At 34.9% G+C, this 14,973-nt stretch overlaps 1 protein-coding gene across 1 annotated transcript in view; it reads left to right on the top strand.

Annotated features, from left to right (window-relative positions):
- The window catches only part of USH2A (usherin), a 391,368-nt gene that overhangs the window by 91,064 nt on the left and 285,331 nt on the right, over positions 1-14,973 (top strand). The window contains exons 15-18 of the mRNA XM_052681187.1: positions 4,070-4,233; positions 7,930-8,088; positions 11,078-11,572; positions 13,540-13,812. Coding sequence (XP_052537147.1) covers positions 4,070-4,233; positions 7,930-8,088; positions 11,078-11,572; positions 13,540-13,812 — 1,091 coding nt within the window. The remainder of the gene's footprint in view (positions 1-4,069; positions 4,234-7,929; positions 8,089-11,077; positions 11,573-13,539; positions 13,813-14,973) is intronic.

Here is a 14,973-nt window from a genome sequence, read left to right as displayed (position 1 = left end):
ATTATCAGTCGTGTCTGGCAGAAACTTGACACTATTCTGCAGATTTTTCACTTTTATGTTACTGTATCTCATTAAGAGATTTAAAATTTTTTTATTTTTTTACTGTGGTGGGTCACAGAGGCTTCTGCTAATGGTCATAAAGTAATCTGTAGGAATGAGGATTTCCTATCTTCACTTCCTGTCATTTCTAATGGTAAGAAATAAAATTAGTGCAATATTCACATTCTCTTTTAAATATTTTTTATTATTATTACTAATCTTTTTTTTTTTTTCAGTTATTAGAAATAGACGTTTTTTTTCCTCAGTTCTAGCATATGAGTTAAGGGTTTAGATTTTGAACTAGATGTTTATCTCCCATTACTTGCCTTTTGAGCTGTCTTCTGAAATTCAAAATACAGAAATATCTACATAGGAAATAAGTCTCATCTTGTAAAGGGAAGTTCATATAGTTCTGGATCATGAATTGGAGTTGGCTTTAATGCCTTAATACTACTTAATCCTCATGACAGTATTGAAGACTGCTCCAGTAGTATATTAACATGATTAACTTGTGTTGCGTACGCTTGCCTTTTGGTTAGCGTCTACTTGGGCAGTGTACCTCTATTCCTTAGGCACAGCCACTTGTCCACTGAAAACGTTAATTTAAGTCTTCATTTGTTAATCTATTTTAATCAATTTCTTTGAGTGTTAGTATCTTTTTAAAAAGAGCGGTATGCTCTTTTTTTTCTTTGTAACACCGCGAAGCCATTGAAACTATTCTGTTCCAAGTGTCTTTTAAGGATTCTTCAGTAATAGAATAAAAAGGATATGAGTTATCAGTAGTGGCAAAGATGTGTCTGCCTTAGCACAGTAGAAGAAAAGAAGCAGAAGTTGTGACACATGGGAATTGTGAGCCTTTAAAACTCTGAGTCTTAGAGGAATGTATGTGTGTGCTGATTTCTTCTGTGGTGGTTTTAAGATAAAATAAATTCTATATTTTTTAATACATTTCAGCTTATGAAAGATAATTTCCTCAACAATCAGTGAGTTAAGAGGTTCTGGTTGGTTGCAGTGGCCTGAACCCACAATTGTGGTTATTGTACACTTGTGAAAAGCCATACCTTAGTATTGTTTACTTTAATGAACTGGTCAATGAACATCACAAATTGTTTATCTGTATATATATATCTTGACGGATTACTGTTTATGAAATCCATTTAGCAAGTGAGGTTTTCCCATAAGGATGAAAAATGAAGATTTTAAACAGATTGCTGGAGACGCTCTAACTGCACCTAGAGAGTCAATGTAATAAAGGTTTCTCTATATTAATATTACAAAAGCCATTTATCCTCACAAAATCAATATTGCAATTCATCTTGGCCTGACACTTCTCTTTCCACGTTTTAAAAGTCTGTTTTCCCTGATTATACATAATTCTATTTTAATAAATCACAAATATATTTGACTGAGAGTATCCTAATGAAGTTGCATTTAACAAGGCCAGAAAAATTTCTTACACATTTGAAAGTTTCAAATAAAATATTATTTTTTCAGTCCTTAATTGACTGAATCCTTAATCCTTACTCAGAATCATGAACTGTGCATAAAAACAAAATCAGTGCTAGAGTTCCATAGTTAAAGAAGATGTGTCATCTTGATCCTGAAAATGTGTGCAGGTAATTGTCATCATATCCAGTTCCATGCATGCTTGGTGTCAGCAAGATCAGGACCTTAATTCTGTATAGAGCGAGACAGAGAGCCTACGCTTTTTCTAGGAGTGGAACTATTTCAAGTGAAAAGCGACAGCCCCACCCTGTCAGGCAGTGCAAAGTATTACTGAGCTCTGTCTGTATGTGTATGTGAGTTTGATTGTCTTGTGTGAATGATAATGAAAACTGGAATACTCAGGAGGCCCTTAATCATAAGAGGTGCAGTAATACACAGGAGTGTGGGAAGGGAAACTTGTCTCTTAGTGTTTAGAGATTGAGATAATTTTGTTAATCACCTCTCACCCCCAAACTATACATACTAAATGTCATCACATAATGAAATAAAGAAATTATAAAATGCTGTCTTGCTGAGCAAATAATTCTGTCTTCTTTTTTTCCCTCCAACTAAACCATTTTTTTTAAGTCATGGTGTTTAAATAGTCTAAACAAAACCTCTATTTGAAGGGGGATTTGGAAATGCTGTCTACAGATGAAAGGACTTAATACAGTATGAAAAAAATTGCCCTTTTCTCTTGACTATAAAAGAGAGCAAACTACAGAATAGTGGTTTCCAAGAGAGAATGTATTTTATTTATTCCCAAAGGGATATTAGTCCATAAAACAAATTTGCAGCTTATTTTGCAGCTTTAGCTTTTATCAGCCTTTTTAAGGGTGTTGAATGATTACCCAGGAGATCACACAGCACGAGCTGCTGTGGAGTAAAGGAACTCTAATACAGAGAGCTCTGTGATGGGTAGGAAATATATGTGAAGAGTTTCCTTAAACTTGTTTAAAAATCTGTCACATTTAATGTCTATTTCACTGATTATTGACCTGAATTTTTGTGTCCTAATGTGAAAACACTTTCCACCCTCCTCTCCTTTTTCGCTTGCCTTATAAAGCCGACACCTAAGTCACAACTGAACTCACTTTCCCTTCTGCCTCCTTACAGACAGAAGGAGATAGGCCAAGGTGATGGTGATGACTGCAAAAATAGTAAAGTAACTTGTGTAAAGGCACCACCACCTATCTTCTCATATCTGGTGAAACTGGCCAAGGGAAGAACATTAGAGAATAAACTCTAGTCTGACCTTAACAGAGTGGTTGTGGCATGACTGCCTCTCCCTTGGGTTCTTCCAGAGACATCTTGGGACCTAGCACCCAGAATAATTTAAGATTCCCTTAAGACCGATGCTGCTTGTTCGTGAAGTGACTTTTGCAGCTTAGGACAAGAGTAGTGTAGATTTTCCAGTATGTTTTAGCTGCACTGCACAGTCTAAAATTTCTCCAAGATTGATTTTTACAAAGTATTTTCAGTTTATTTCTCTTAAATCCCAATTTAATTATATTTTAAAATGCAGTGTTCTATTTGCCACTGTTAATTTCTACTGCTATGGCTAATAATGGCAGTCTCTAGTGAGTAGAAGAAGAGTATTTGAGGTAAAGAATAAATGCTTTGCTTAATTTCTGGGGTTTTGCAAGTCTTTGAATATTTTTGTATAATCAGACCTTGGTTTTCCTGCTTTGGATGTGTGTCAATAAATAAATAGTATACCAAGTGTAAAATCAAGCTGATCATGAGAGGTCCCACATGCAAAAGCCAACACAAAAATTATTCCAGAAAGTACTCTACTTTTACTAGGAAAATTTACAGAATTGATATCTAGTATTTGTATGAGCAGATGCTTTTATTTATTTTTATTACACATATAGATTAATTTAACCATCTAGTTAAATATTCACTTTAATTATTTTCAATTTTGTCTTTCAGGAAACAAATAAAATGAGCTTTCTGTTAAAATATTCACATATTTCTGTTAAAATATTCTCCTACTTTGCTTATTTTTGCTATTTTAATCAGATTTTCTCGGTGTTTTTCTTCACATTTTTTTTTCCTTCATTTGCTGTTTGTTTTTTTTTTCCTCCTTCAAGCTGCTTCTGTTGGAAATTATTCTCATTTTAGCAAAAACCAGGCTTTCATTAAAGCAGATGTTTTGTGCAGGAACCAGTAAATCTGACTGCATGTGTTACCCTAAACTTTGTGCTGGAAACATTGTACGTGAAAGCACTGCAGGACTGAGTGTGTAATGTAGTTATCACCAAATATTACTGTGCATTTGATAGAGCTTTAATTCTGAGCAGATTTCATATAGATTAAAATATCATTCTGGCATTGAGATTTTAATTTTTAATATGTGCAACTTTTAAAAATTACTTTTATTTCTTTTAGGCTAATGGATTTTCTGCTGTGTCTCAGGCTACTTAACTTTTTATGATTTTTTTCATTGTGTCACACAAGAATCTTTTAAACAAAACCCTACTGTGCTTAATTGAAGTGTTAATGTGTTTTGATCAATTCCTTGGTTTGCTTTTGTTTATAGATGTCAGCACTGTAATTGTCATCCTGCAGGAGCCATTAGTGGTACTTGTCATCTTGTTACTGGACAGTGTGTTTGTAAACAATTTGTAACTGGCTTGAAATGTGACAACTGTGTTCCGGATGCCAGTAATTTGGATGTCCACAACCTATTTGGCTGCAGTAAAAGTAAGTGGATGTTAGGCCTAAAAAGCATCTTTCAAATTGATGCTTATTTATTGAATTAAGAAGTGTAAAATTAGTTCATCAGTACTAAAACTGGGTTTGACTCTTTTTCCTCCGTATTTCTTGCCCCGTAAGTTTGTATTTTCTGCTGTCGGTATCTTAGGAACCTTTTCTGTTGCATGTACAGTATGTTCCATGTCACACATGCAGCTCACTTGCTGTTCTAACCTACTTGAGAGGTAACCTACAGGTTCCTTCCACTTTCTAGTGCTTTCTTTTCAGTGACAAAGGAAGAATTCTCCTTTTAATCTCATGAATGCAAAAATATTTGTACAACTTACAGTTAAGTAGTTCCCCCCCCCCCCCCTTTTTTTTTTTTTTTCCCTTTGACAGGAATCAGAAGTCCTGCCTTCAGAAGGTCTAAAAAACAGAAAAATTGAAGTTAATTAAAAATCTGGTCCTCAGTGCAGCGTAACTTTGCCTATCTCCTCATGCAGGTTTTGTTTTTTTTTTCAGTCAGTGGGAGAGTACGTGATATGATCAGAGCTTTGTAAACTGGGGTGTATGAGGTTTGGCTAATGTTGTGCTGGTGGCCTGATCACACAGTGTAAAGAGTCATGTTGCAATGCAACATCTGTTCTTTTGTCCTTGCTGTGTGTCTGGATTTGAAGAGGTGGCAAGACTTTGTGTCAAAATGAAATGTTCACATTGCTCACTGGTGGTGCACTGTCTTTTTGATGGCAGGGATTTTACAGGAGAGCAAAAACATTATATGTAATAAGAAAACTCATTTTTTGAGTCGTCTTTAATTCCAAGCTTTGAGGGATGATACTATACAGTGACAAACTCTGATTGGGACCTGTGCTAAGAATGAAAAAGTTGTTCTACATTGTTGTGGCACACTCGACTGTCATATGCAGTTAAAAGCTCAGTCTTAAAAGTTCTCATAACCACTGAATGAGATACTCTAGAGATGGTAATTGGTAACTTCCATCAGCAGACCTAATTAATAATGACAGGACTGGTTGTATTGCGAGTTAGCACAAGAAGCCACGTGTAATGCAACAACAGGTTTAGGTGTTCCCAAGCAACTTCTGTGTGTTTCTCAATCTTCTTTCATAACATGTATTCTGCATAGGTGGTTACATGTGATATATCTTTGTAATATATGTGTACTATAGACTTGCAAGCAGATCTGTATATGCACAAAGAGTTTGTTTACAGGGACACTTTGATTCCTGCTTGAATTTGGATTGTAAATACATTTGAATTTCAAATAATGTGCATTGCATATTGCAGAATGCACAACAATATAAACAGAGTGAAGAGTCAGATCTGTTTCCAGAGGTGATAGCTCTCTAAGACTATTGTTAAAGACAGTTTTGTTCTGTTTCTTACGTTACTCTTCTGTAGTACATATAGTATCTATTCAGTGTGTGCTGTTAGCTTGTTTCTTTACAAAAATGTTGAGAAGTTTCATTTGTACGTGTAATAATAGTACATTGATTTCTGTGATGCTATTCATCCTCAAAGTGCTTTAAAAACATAAACCAACCTAATTATTTATGTTGAGATATACATTGGATAAAGGTCAACTGCAGTTCAACTGTAAAATTGATTAGTAATAACATGATGTAGATAAATAATATAATAGATTTTGTTAGAAAAATACATCAGGCAGTATTCTAAATGACAAGCAGAGTCCTCTTCTGGACATAAGTGATATAGCAAATGCTGTCTTTTGAATATTAATGCCAAACTGCGTAGGTTGCTCTGAAAGTAATGCCTCCTTTTTTTTTTTTCCATGGGAATGACAACAGATGCAAAGATCACAAAAGCAGTGTTTGATACAGAAAATTCTCAGCTACAAAACACTGTTTTTCAGTGTAGTCACTACTACTGGCTATTCATTTTTGCCAGCAATGAACAAGAGCCTGCATACTGTGTTTGTAAAAATCCACATGGCCACGCAGAGCAAGGCATGCCTTTCAGGCCGCTGCTGCCACTGCTGAAATGCACTACCCACCACCATCTCACTATGCTCACATCCACTGTTTGATCTACAAAAACACTCAGCTAGTGTTAATGCTTGTCAGTGGGTGCCTTTTTTTTTTTTCTTTTTGCATGGAGAAATTCATTGACACTCCTTGCTTTGTATGCACTTCCTTGTCGCATGCCATTCTGTGAGAGTGCCCCTCTGCTGCCATCTATTACAAGGTAATAGCATGTAATGGAACACTGTTGGGAAGGTTCAGTCTCTACTGCCATACCACCAACATCTGCCTTCAGTGTCGAGGGCCAGCATAATAAAATAGGAGGCACTACTTTCAGAGCAACCCTCATACATTATGTAGAGAAGTGGAGCTTTGCCTTGCTTTGGTATGTGTGATTTTTAGTGTTGTAACAGTATTTTGTTCATTTTAATTACAGGTGCAAATCTAAGTTGCTATCACTATAAAGCTAACACTTCCTAATTCAGCTGAAATTGAAAGCTGTAGATTTGCAGTGAAACAACATATTCTTTCTAATGGGAGAATAAGATTTTGCTCTCTTCAATCCAATGAACTCTTGAAATATTTTCTGCAATTTCTTGGCTGATAGACCTCAGTAGGAAATAGATTTTTCATTATTTTAAGTAAGGAATTTCAACTGTTATTTTAGGTATATAAGAAAAACCCATACGTAGTAAGACCCATCAGCATAATTCTCTACAGCTATCACTTGTGTGAATTGCAGTACTTATGTCATTTTGTGTGTCTTTTCCTCTGTTATTTTGCCTGAATAGATTTTTAATTATGCTTTCTTGAACTGTATATATTAAACAAATATCCACATAATTTAGATTATGATAGTTTATAAATGGAGAAAAATGAATAAGCTATATGTTTCTAATGCTGACATGCCAAAAACTTTTATTTCTCTTTCTAATTCTGCGAGACTTGGGTAGTGATTTCCAAACTTGTTTTTCTCTTTACTGATAATTGTGCAATTAAGTAGTACTTTTTCTATAGTTAATAGAGATGCTAGAGTAATATTTTGGTAAATAAGAATCTCAAACCTACCTATTTCTTAAAATGTTAAGATGCCTCACTCTCACTGATTTAAATTTCATTGAAATAGAAGTGAATTGCTTTAATAACCTTCACAATTTGCCCCATTGTTTTATGTCATTTAATTAGATAGGCTTATTGCAACACGTTAGTAAAATATGTACTTAGTTAGAGATTCCATTTCTATTCTATTAGAAGATGTTTATTCCTGGCCTATACTAAAATGGAATTAATCCTTTAAAAAAAAAAAAAAGAAGACGAGATAAAGAAAAGTATGTTCCTCCTTATGGAGATTGTGAAACGTATTAAAAAAAAAAAAAAAAAAAGAAAAAAAAGTCTGGAAAATTGTGGTGTATGTGCTTTAATTTGGAGGTAGGAAGAGGTAGGAATTATTCATAATTGTCATCTGTTTGAATACTTAAGTTTGTACTTGGATAAAAAGTTTTCATGGAGACCATTTGGATGGCTCAGTTCAATTTATTTGAAATTCTTTCCTGAGTGAAGGTATGCTTCCATAAAAGCTTTTCTTTAAAAAAAAAAAGCTTAAAGAGAACCATATTTTATATGCCACTTTCTTTTTGTTGTAGTTTATTTGTGTGGCTGCTGATTACCTACCTTGTTAAATACTCTGTTTTTGTATGTGTTGTAGCTCCATTCCAGCAACCGCCTCCTACAGGAGAAGTTCTCAACTCCTCTGCTATCAGTCTCTCATGGAATTCCCCCGACTCTCCAAATTCTAATCACCTTATTTACCTGTTATATAGGGATGAGGCAGAAATTTATACAGCTGAAGACTACTACCCTTACAGTAAGTTTTTGTGCGTACACTTGTATTGCTTTAAATGTATGTATACATTTTATTTTTTCTGCTTTGTCATCATCATTCTTTTTGGTTTTGAGTACTTTATTCTGTCTTTCTTTAGTTGGTGGTTTTTATTATTTTTCCATGAAAGAAACGAGCACTCTGGTCTGAAATCAGCAAAGTGAGTTGCACATAATCGCTATAGTTTTTTTTTTTTTTTTTTACTTTTCAATCCAAAGGAACAAACTTACTAAAAGCATTCTGTGCAAGAACACATAGGCTCCAAAAAGAATTAGAGTGAATGGAAGTGCCCATAAAATGCTTAAACTCTTTTATTTTTTCATCCTCCTGTTTTTAAACTGTTAACAGATTAGGAAAGCTTTTTGAGGTCTTACTTTTAGCACCTTCTGTTGAGCTATCAGTGTATCTCCTGATTTGCCTTTTGCAGCACCACTTCTCTCATGTTGAGGCTTGCAAAGAGATCCTCAGAAGGCAATCCTCAAGGATTTGGCACTCTGTCATAACTGGAAAGGCCATTTTGTGCTAGTATTGATCCTCTTATCAAAGAAAAGGAGATGGATTTGGATCCTGTTTTTATGTAATACTGTATACAAGTGCTTTTTAAAAGAACAGGTGTGTTTTAATATAGCTAGACTTTGATTTCCCAGTTTGCAGCTGCTTTGTTGCATTTTCCTTCCAGTGGACATTAGTGCTTTAAAGAAGTTGAGTTTTTATCATTATTGATACTTACCCTGTAATAAAAGGGAAAAGTAGGGTGGTTTTTTTTCAGTGGAAGGACAAATTGTTTAGCTTACAAAATGTTTTCTTCTGTCTGTTTGTTTTATGTTCTGATTCGTTCTGTTTTGTTACAATTGATTACTGTGTGTGGCTTATGCTTGACTGGACACTTTGTAGTGTAATGCTGTGAAGAAGGATGTGAAATGCATGCATGGGATCAAGTGACAGGATAGAAAGAATCATTACAAAAAGTTTGTAGTGCTAATAGAAAATATGTCAACTCCTTTAATATAAATAGAGTGAAAGTTGGAAGTCATTTCAAGATTATATTTTGCTGTCATACATCTCTGTTCTGTAACATACTTGAAACTCAGAGTACATTGTTGATGATAATTCGTAACTTCACTTACATACTTTAAGGCTAAAAAATTCTGAATGTGCTTAGCTGGATAATGAATGAGATGAGCATTTTTCTGTGTAACAAAATTTTTAATTTGTGAAAACAGTGATTTGATTTAAAAGGAATTTTTTTTTTTTTTTTTTTTTTTTTCTGGTAATCTATCTTATTAGTGATGTAAATTCATCTGCTGGTATTTGAATACCATAAAATATTTTGCTAATGCCATCAGAACTTCTGATATTGCTTTTTTTTTTTTTTTTTTTTTTTAAATTTTTTCTCAGTGTAGCATAGAATTTGTAATGCATATGAAATGCTCTGTGAGTGCATCTGGACAAACATTATCTTATAACCAAAGGAGAGTTTTATAGAAACATTGAATTTCACATGGAAAATCAAGAATAATCTTCTAAATTAGCCTGGAGATTGTGTTGATAGTATTACAGAATGGCCACTTAAAACATTGTTTTGTTAACTTCTATCAGAAATCAGAGGCTTAGTGTATATCAACCTGTCTTGAGGATAATGTGAAATTCTTCCTCTAACACGTGGTTGAAAAGCAAAGTTACTTCTGGTTCTAACTTCAAATCACAGTGATCCTAATTACTTAAAAATGTTGCTCCATAGATGGCAGGTTGTTTGCCCAAGAAATGTAGAACCTTCAATTTTTATTATTTTTATCCAGTTTTATCTAGCCTGTACTCCTGTTGAAATAAAGTTTACCAGAGAGTGATTAGTTGCTGATCAGCACTGAATAATTTTGCCAGTTTCAATCCAAAGTCTTGCAGTGCACACAGATATCACAGTAACCACCACTGCTGCTGTTGGGGCCATTTTGGAAACTTGCCTAAAGTATCAGAGATTGCCTGATCCCTTTACTGCTGAACTCCAGTGATACGTTTTGTGACCACGGTGCTGCTGAAGCACTGTGAGCAATTACTGGGCTGATGCTGCTGCTTTTGTACTATGGTTTGAATAGTTAACAATACAAATTATTTTCTGATTGTTGTGAAGTTGTACCCAGGACTGTCTTGCCAGTGCAGATCTACAGAGAGGACTTAGAATAGCTGCGTGTGCTCCATTTGCTTTGAAGAAGCTTAAGAGCATTCATGCTCTAGCATGTAGTCAGTTGCTCACTGTTCACTATTTATTGAAGAAAACCATGGGTGTTATTAATCAGTAGAAATTCCTATCATGCCATGGCTGGGCATTGACCAAGATGTGTAACTGCTTCTGTGGCTTGCTCAGGAGATATTTGTGGTCATGGCTGCTATAAAGCTTGTCTAGAGTAATGGAGAGTGAGGAAGGTAAATACAGACTTCAGGTTATACCTATTAAATAATTATTTGAACTTCTGTTTCATTTTTTATCTAAGATCATGTACTTTACAAAGGAAATGTTAAGCACTATTTTGGAAGTGAGGAAGTGGAGACAGAGAGAGGTGAAAGATTTGGTCTTAAGCTATAAAATAAATAAAAAACAGAGGTGTAAAAATTCACAATGTTTTTGTATTCTGTTTCTACATCAGATCCATTAACATTAATCCTTTAAAATATAAATCAGCACTATTCCCAAGCAAACAATTACTAAGATAGTTGCATTAATTGTGTTCATGATTAAAGCAGGAACTAGGAGAAATTCTGCAGAAATATTATATCTTTAGTGATTCCCGTGTGCAGTGGAATATTAAAATTGGAAGTTGAGAAGTTACAGCAATATCATAGTGATCTCAGGCAGAGCATGCAAACATGCAGAAATATCTTACACCTTGAGCTTGCTGGAGAGACTGTAAGTATGCAAAGTAAGATTTATTTTTTAATGCGCTAGATTGAAAATTTTCTTTTCACCTGTTTGTTTTAGGTGTTCATACCTTCATCGATACTGCTTTATCTCCATATACCTTCTACTCCTACTATGTCCAAGCCAGCAATATACATGGTTTTACTAGAAGTGCCTCGGTGACATACAGAACCAAGTCTGGGACACCTACAGGAAGCTTGCATTTAAATCCCGTCTTTCCTGTTAGTCACCACTCTGCTTTGCTTTACTGGACAACCCCCTCAAATGATTCTGGGCCCATAGACAAATACATTTTGACATGTACTGTCTTGGTTGATCTTCAGCCTTGTGGCCAATATGAAGGCTTAGAAACTTCAGCAATTATTTGGAATCTCATGCCATTTACAAAGTATGTTTTTTCTGTACAAGCTTGTACTAGTGGAGGTTGCTTAAAGAGCCAGCCAGTGACAGTAATTACTGCACAGGCTCCTCCAGAAGGCCTGCAACCACCGGTGATAGAAAACATCAGCTCTACAGAACTGTCTGTGGAATGGTCAGCACCTGAGAAGCCAAATGGTAGGACATGCATTTATTTTCATAAATCAAAGATTTTACAAAGAAGGACAAAGTACGTTTGCAGATTGGTTTAGACTATTTTAATCTGTGTGACATAAACTGAGAATAAGGTAAAGCATCATCTGAATTTACCTGTCTGATGCCACTAAATATATTTTTGGAGTCTCTTTTTATTTTTATTTTGGAGTCCAAAGCTCCCACTAAATTTGTTGCATCCAGGATTTAGCCCTTAGTGGCATCTGCTGCAATGAAAAATCACATACTTAAACATCTACAGTAAAATTAATTTTTTCCTAATTTGCCAGATTGCTGGGTTCAGACAGATGTGACAGTGTTGCCATATAAAGCATAAATAAGCAGGCAATGGTTGTGAAAAAGAAATCTAAGGATTAACAGAGAAGTCTACTTTAAAACCATCCGTCATGTGTAGTAACTAATTCTATTACCAATGTAACTTTGTTAGGGATTAGGCCACTGCCAAGAGTTGCTGGTCTAACTTGCCTAATAATATTTTAGGCTTTTGAATCTGAGAACACAGATGTTGTAGGATACTTTTGTGATGCCACAGATTTTACTAGTAAACACTTTATCTTTCAGTATATGTGCAATTGAGCTTTGTGAACTTGCATTTACAGGCACAGATATTTATACATGCTAAAACAAACCTTTTTGTGTCTTCACAAAATGAATGTATTTCTCTATTCACTGAGCTGTATGGGGAGCTCTTCAAATATCTTACTTGCCGGCTATTAACAGGTTAAACAGGGAGGATGCCTGCGTAAGAATGCTTCTAAGTATTTTGAGAGGCTATTCTTACTATACGGGTCTTGAAAATTGCTGTGGATACTTGCATCTTAATGTAAATCATGAGAGATCTGTGCTTTCCTTCACAGCCTTTATTTGTGCACAATGGCCTGCACAGGAAGTTTTAAGCAATCCTTTTACATCTCTTTTGAATGTTGGGTTAGATTTGTGGGACTTTGTAAAAGACAAGGGAAGAGTTGTTTTTGTTTTTTTTTCTCCTAAACCACCTCTCAGATTTCATGCATGAATATATTACAGAAATTATCTATCTTCTGACTTCACTTTATCTCTTATTTTGAAAACTTCTAGTCAACTCTGTTGCACTCTGTTTTTGGAGCTAGGCTGCTTCCTAGATCCACCTAAGCTCATGCATCTCTTCATAGCATAATGAAGAAGTTTTTTTTCCAAAGGGGTGATATTCTTCCCAAATGAGTAAAACGTATACTCTGATGGAAGTTTTCCACATGTACCTCTGCTATTCAGTAGTTGATTCTGAAGTATTAGCATTTAACTGTCACTCAAAATTCTGTTACATAAAAAAGAAATTAAAAAATAAAAATGTTCTTAGTTCAGGTGTTTATTATCAAATGCCCAAATTGTACGAAGGAGAAATTAGCTTAATGCAAGAAATCTTAAAGTGAGTGTTTGGCTGATAAATTATAGAGGTTTATGTGTGTGCTTTATTCTGTAAGACATTTTATGCTATAAGTTTTATGATATTAACTCTTCTAATAATTAGGACTTTTAAATGTACTAGTGTTGTTCTTTTAATAGCACTGCAGAAACAGATTAAATGCAATTTTTTTCCTGTTACTTTATTAATTAACAGGAGGGGGAATGACTGTTTACACTGATTGATAGTGACAGGACAAGGGGGAATAGTTTTAAACTAAGACAAGGGAGATTTAGGTTAGATGTTAGGAGAAGGCTCTCAACTCATTGAGTGGTGATGCACTGGAACAGGTTGTCCAGGGAGGTTGTGGATGCCTCATCCCTGGAGGCATTTAAGGCTAGGCTGGATGTGGCTCTGAGCAGCCTGGTCTAGTGGTTGGTGGCCCTGCCCCTTGCAGGAGGGGTTGAAACTAGATGATAGTTGAGGTCCTTTTCAACCCAGGCCATCCTGTGATTCTATGATGACTTTTTTCTTTCTTTTTCTTTCCTAGGTATAATCATAAGATATGAACTTTATATGAGAAAAAAAGTAAAAGCATTTGATGACGAACCTCCTCCTGAAATTCGTGTTTTCCAAAGCAGTGGATGGCTCAGCCCTCAACCAGTTCTGGAGTCTGCTAATGAAAATGCCTTAGCTCCACCGCAGACCAGTACCACAGTTTCTGACCTTGAGCCATTCACAGAGTATGAATTTTATGTGTTAGCAGTAAACATGGCAGGTAGCATATCTTCAGATTGGATATCAGGACGAACAGCAGAAGCTGGTAAGTATTGGTTTAAGTTTTTTCATTAAAATGTAAAGGAAAAGATACATTAGAATTTATCTGTAAAGTCTGGTGCTTTTTTTTTTTTTATCAAAATGTGTTCAGGAGTGATTAAAATTGAGAAAGCTTTTTAAACTATTTAAAACAAAAGTCAATTTATCTCATAACCCAGCATTCTTAGCAAAAACCATTTTGTTCAGCATAAAATGGTGTTCTTAAAAATGTCACTTGAAAATTTCAAGACTGCAAGATGCGAAATCTACCAAGCAGTGTTTGAGTTCTTTGCTGTTTTCCCAGTGTTTTTGTGTGACTGTAAGAGGAAGAAGGCATCTGTGACAGAACCAATCTATTTCCAATGTATTAACAGTTGTTATGAATCAGGAATGTTGTCCAAGAAGGATTTTCAACTTGTTTTCGTGAAAGGAAGATTTGCTAACTTAGAGAACAGGTTTTTTTTGAAGAACTTCAAGCAGCAACTTTTTTGGGAGTAGAATACTTGACGCTTTTCATAAGCCTATATGGTGACCGATTGTTGTATTATGAACTATTTATTTTTGAGGAATTTTGGGAATCATTTTACAACAACTCTTAACCCCTTTTATCAAATTTTCAAAACAGTTTGCCATTTCAATATATTCAATTATTATTCTGAAATTGCAGCTACTTATTTCAACTCAGAATCAGAAATCTAACTTTTTTAGTCTTTTTTTGTGTTTTTTTTTGCCTCTGTTTTGCAATTAAGTATCTCCATTACATGATTGTTGCTTTTGTTTGCCGAAAGTGTGAAAATCATGTCCTCAGTCATTTGCTCCTGAAGAAGAGTTGGCTAAACTAATTCCCCTTTTGGAATGAATCTTTGTGCTTATCTGTTCTTAAATACTGTATGTTATAAAAGTGTTAAATTGTGTTTGGGAAGAGGTCCATTAGTGTGGTTGTTTGTACATAACAGAAGCGCTGCGAGTTGGTATCCTATTATTACAAAGTAATCAGGTGGGGATTTAACTGCAGTGCAAACAATCCTTTTACAGATTCAGCTATGGAAGACAAGGGAACTGTTTTGTAGGAAGTGAGAGACACGTTAATTTCAAACTGGCCTAGCAAACAAAATAGCTTTTAAGATGCTGAAGTATTGAACACTTTTTGCTTTTATCGGTTTTTTCC

This window comes from Tympanuchus pallidicinctus, unplaced genomic scaffold (genome assembly GCF_026119805.1).
Source record: "Tympanuchus pallidicinctus isolate F22 unplaced genomic scaffold, pur_lepc_1.0 scaffold1, whole genome shotgun sequence".
NCBI lineage: Eukaryota > Metazoa > Chordata > Aves > Galliformes > Phasianidae > Tympanuchus > Tympanuchus pallidicinctus.
Note: the sequence above shows the minus strand (reverse complement) of the source record. Positions and strands in the feature narration are given on the sequence as shown.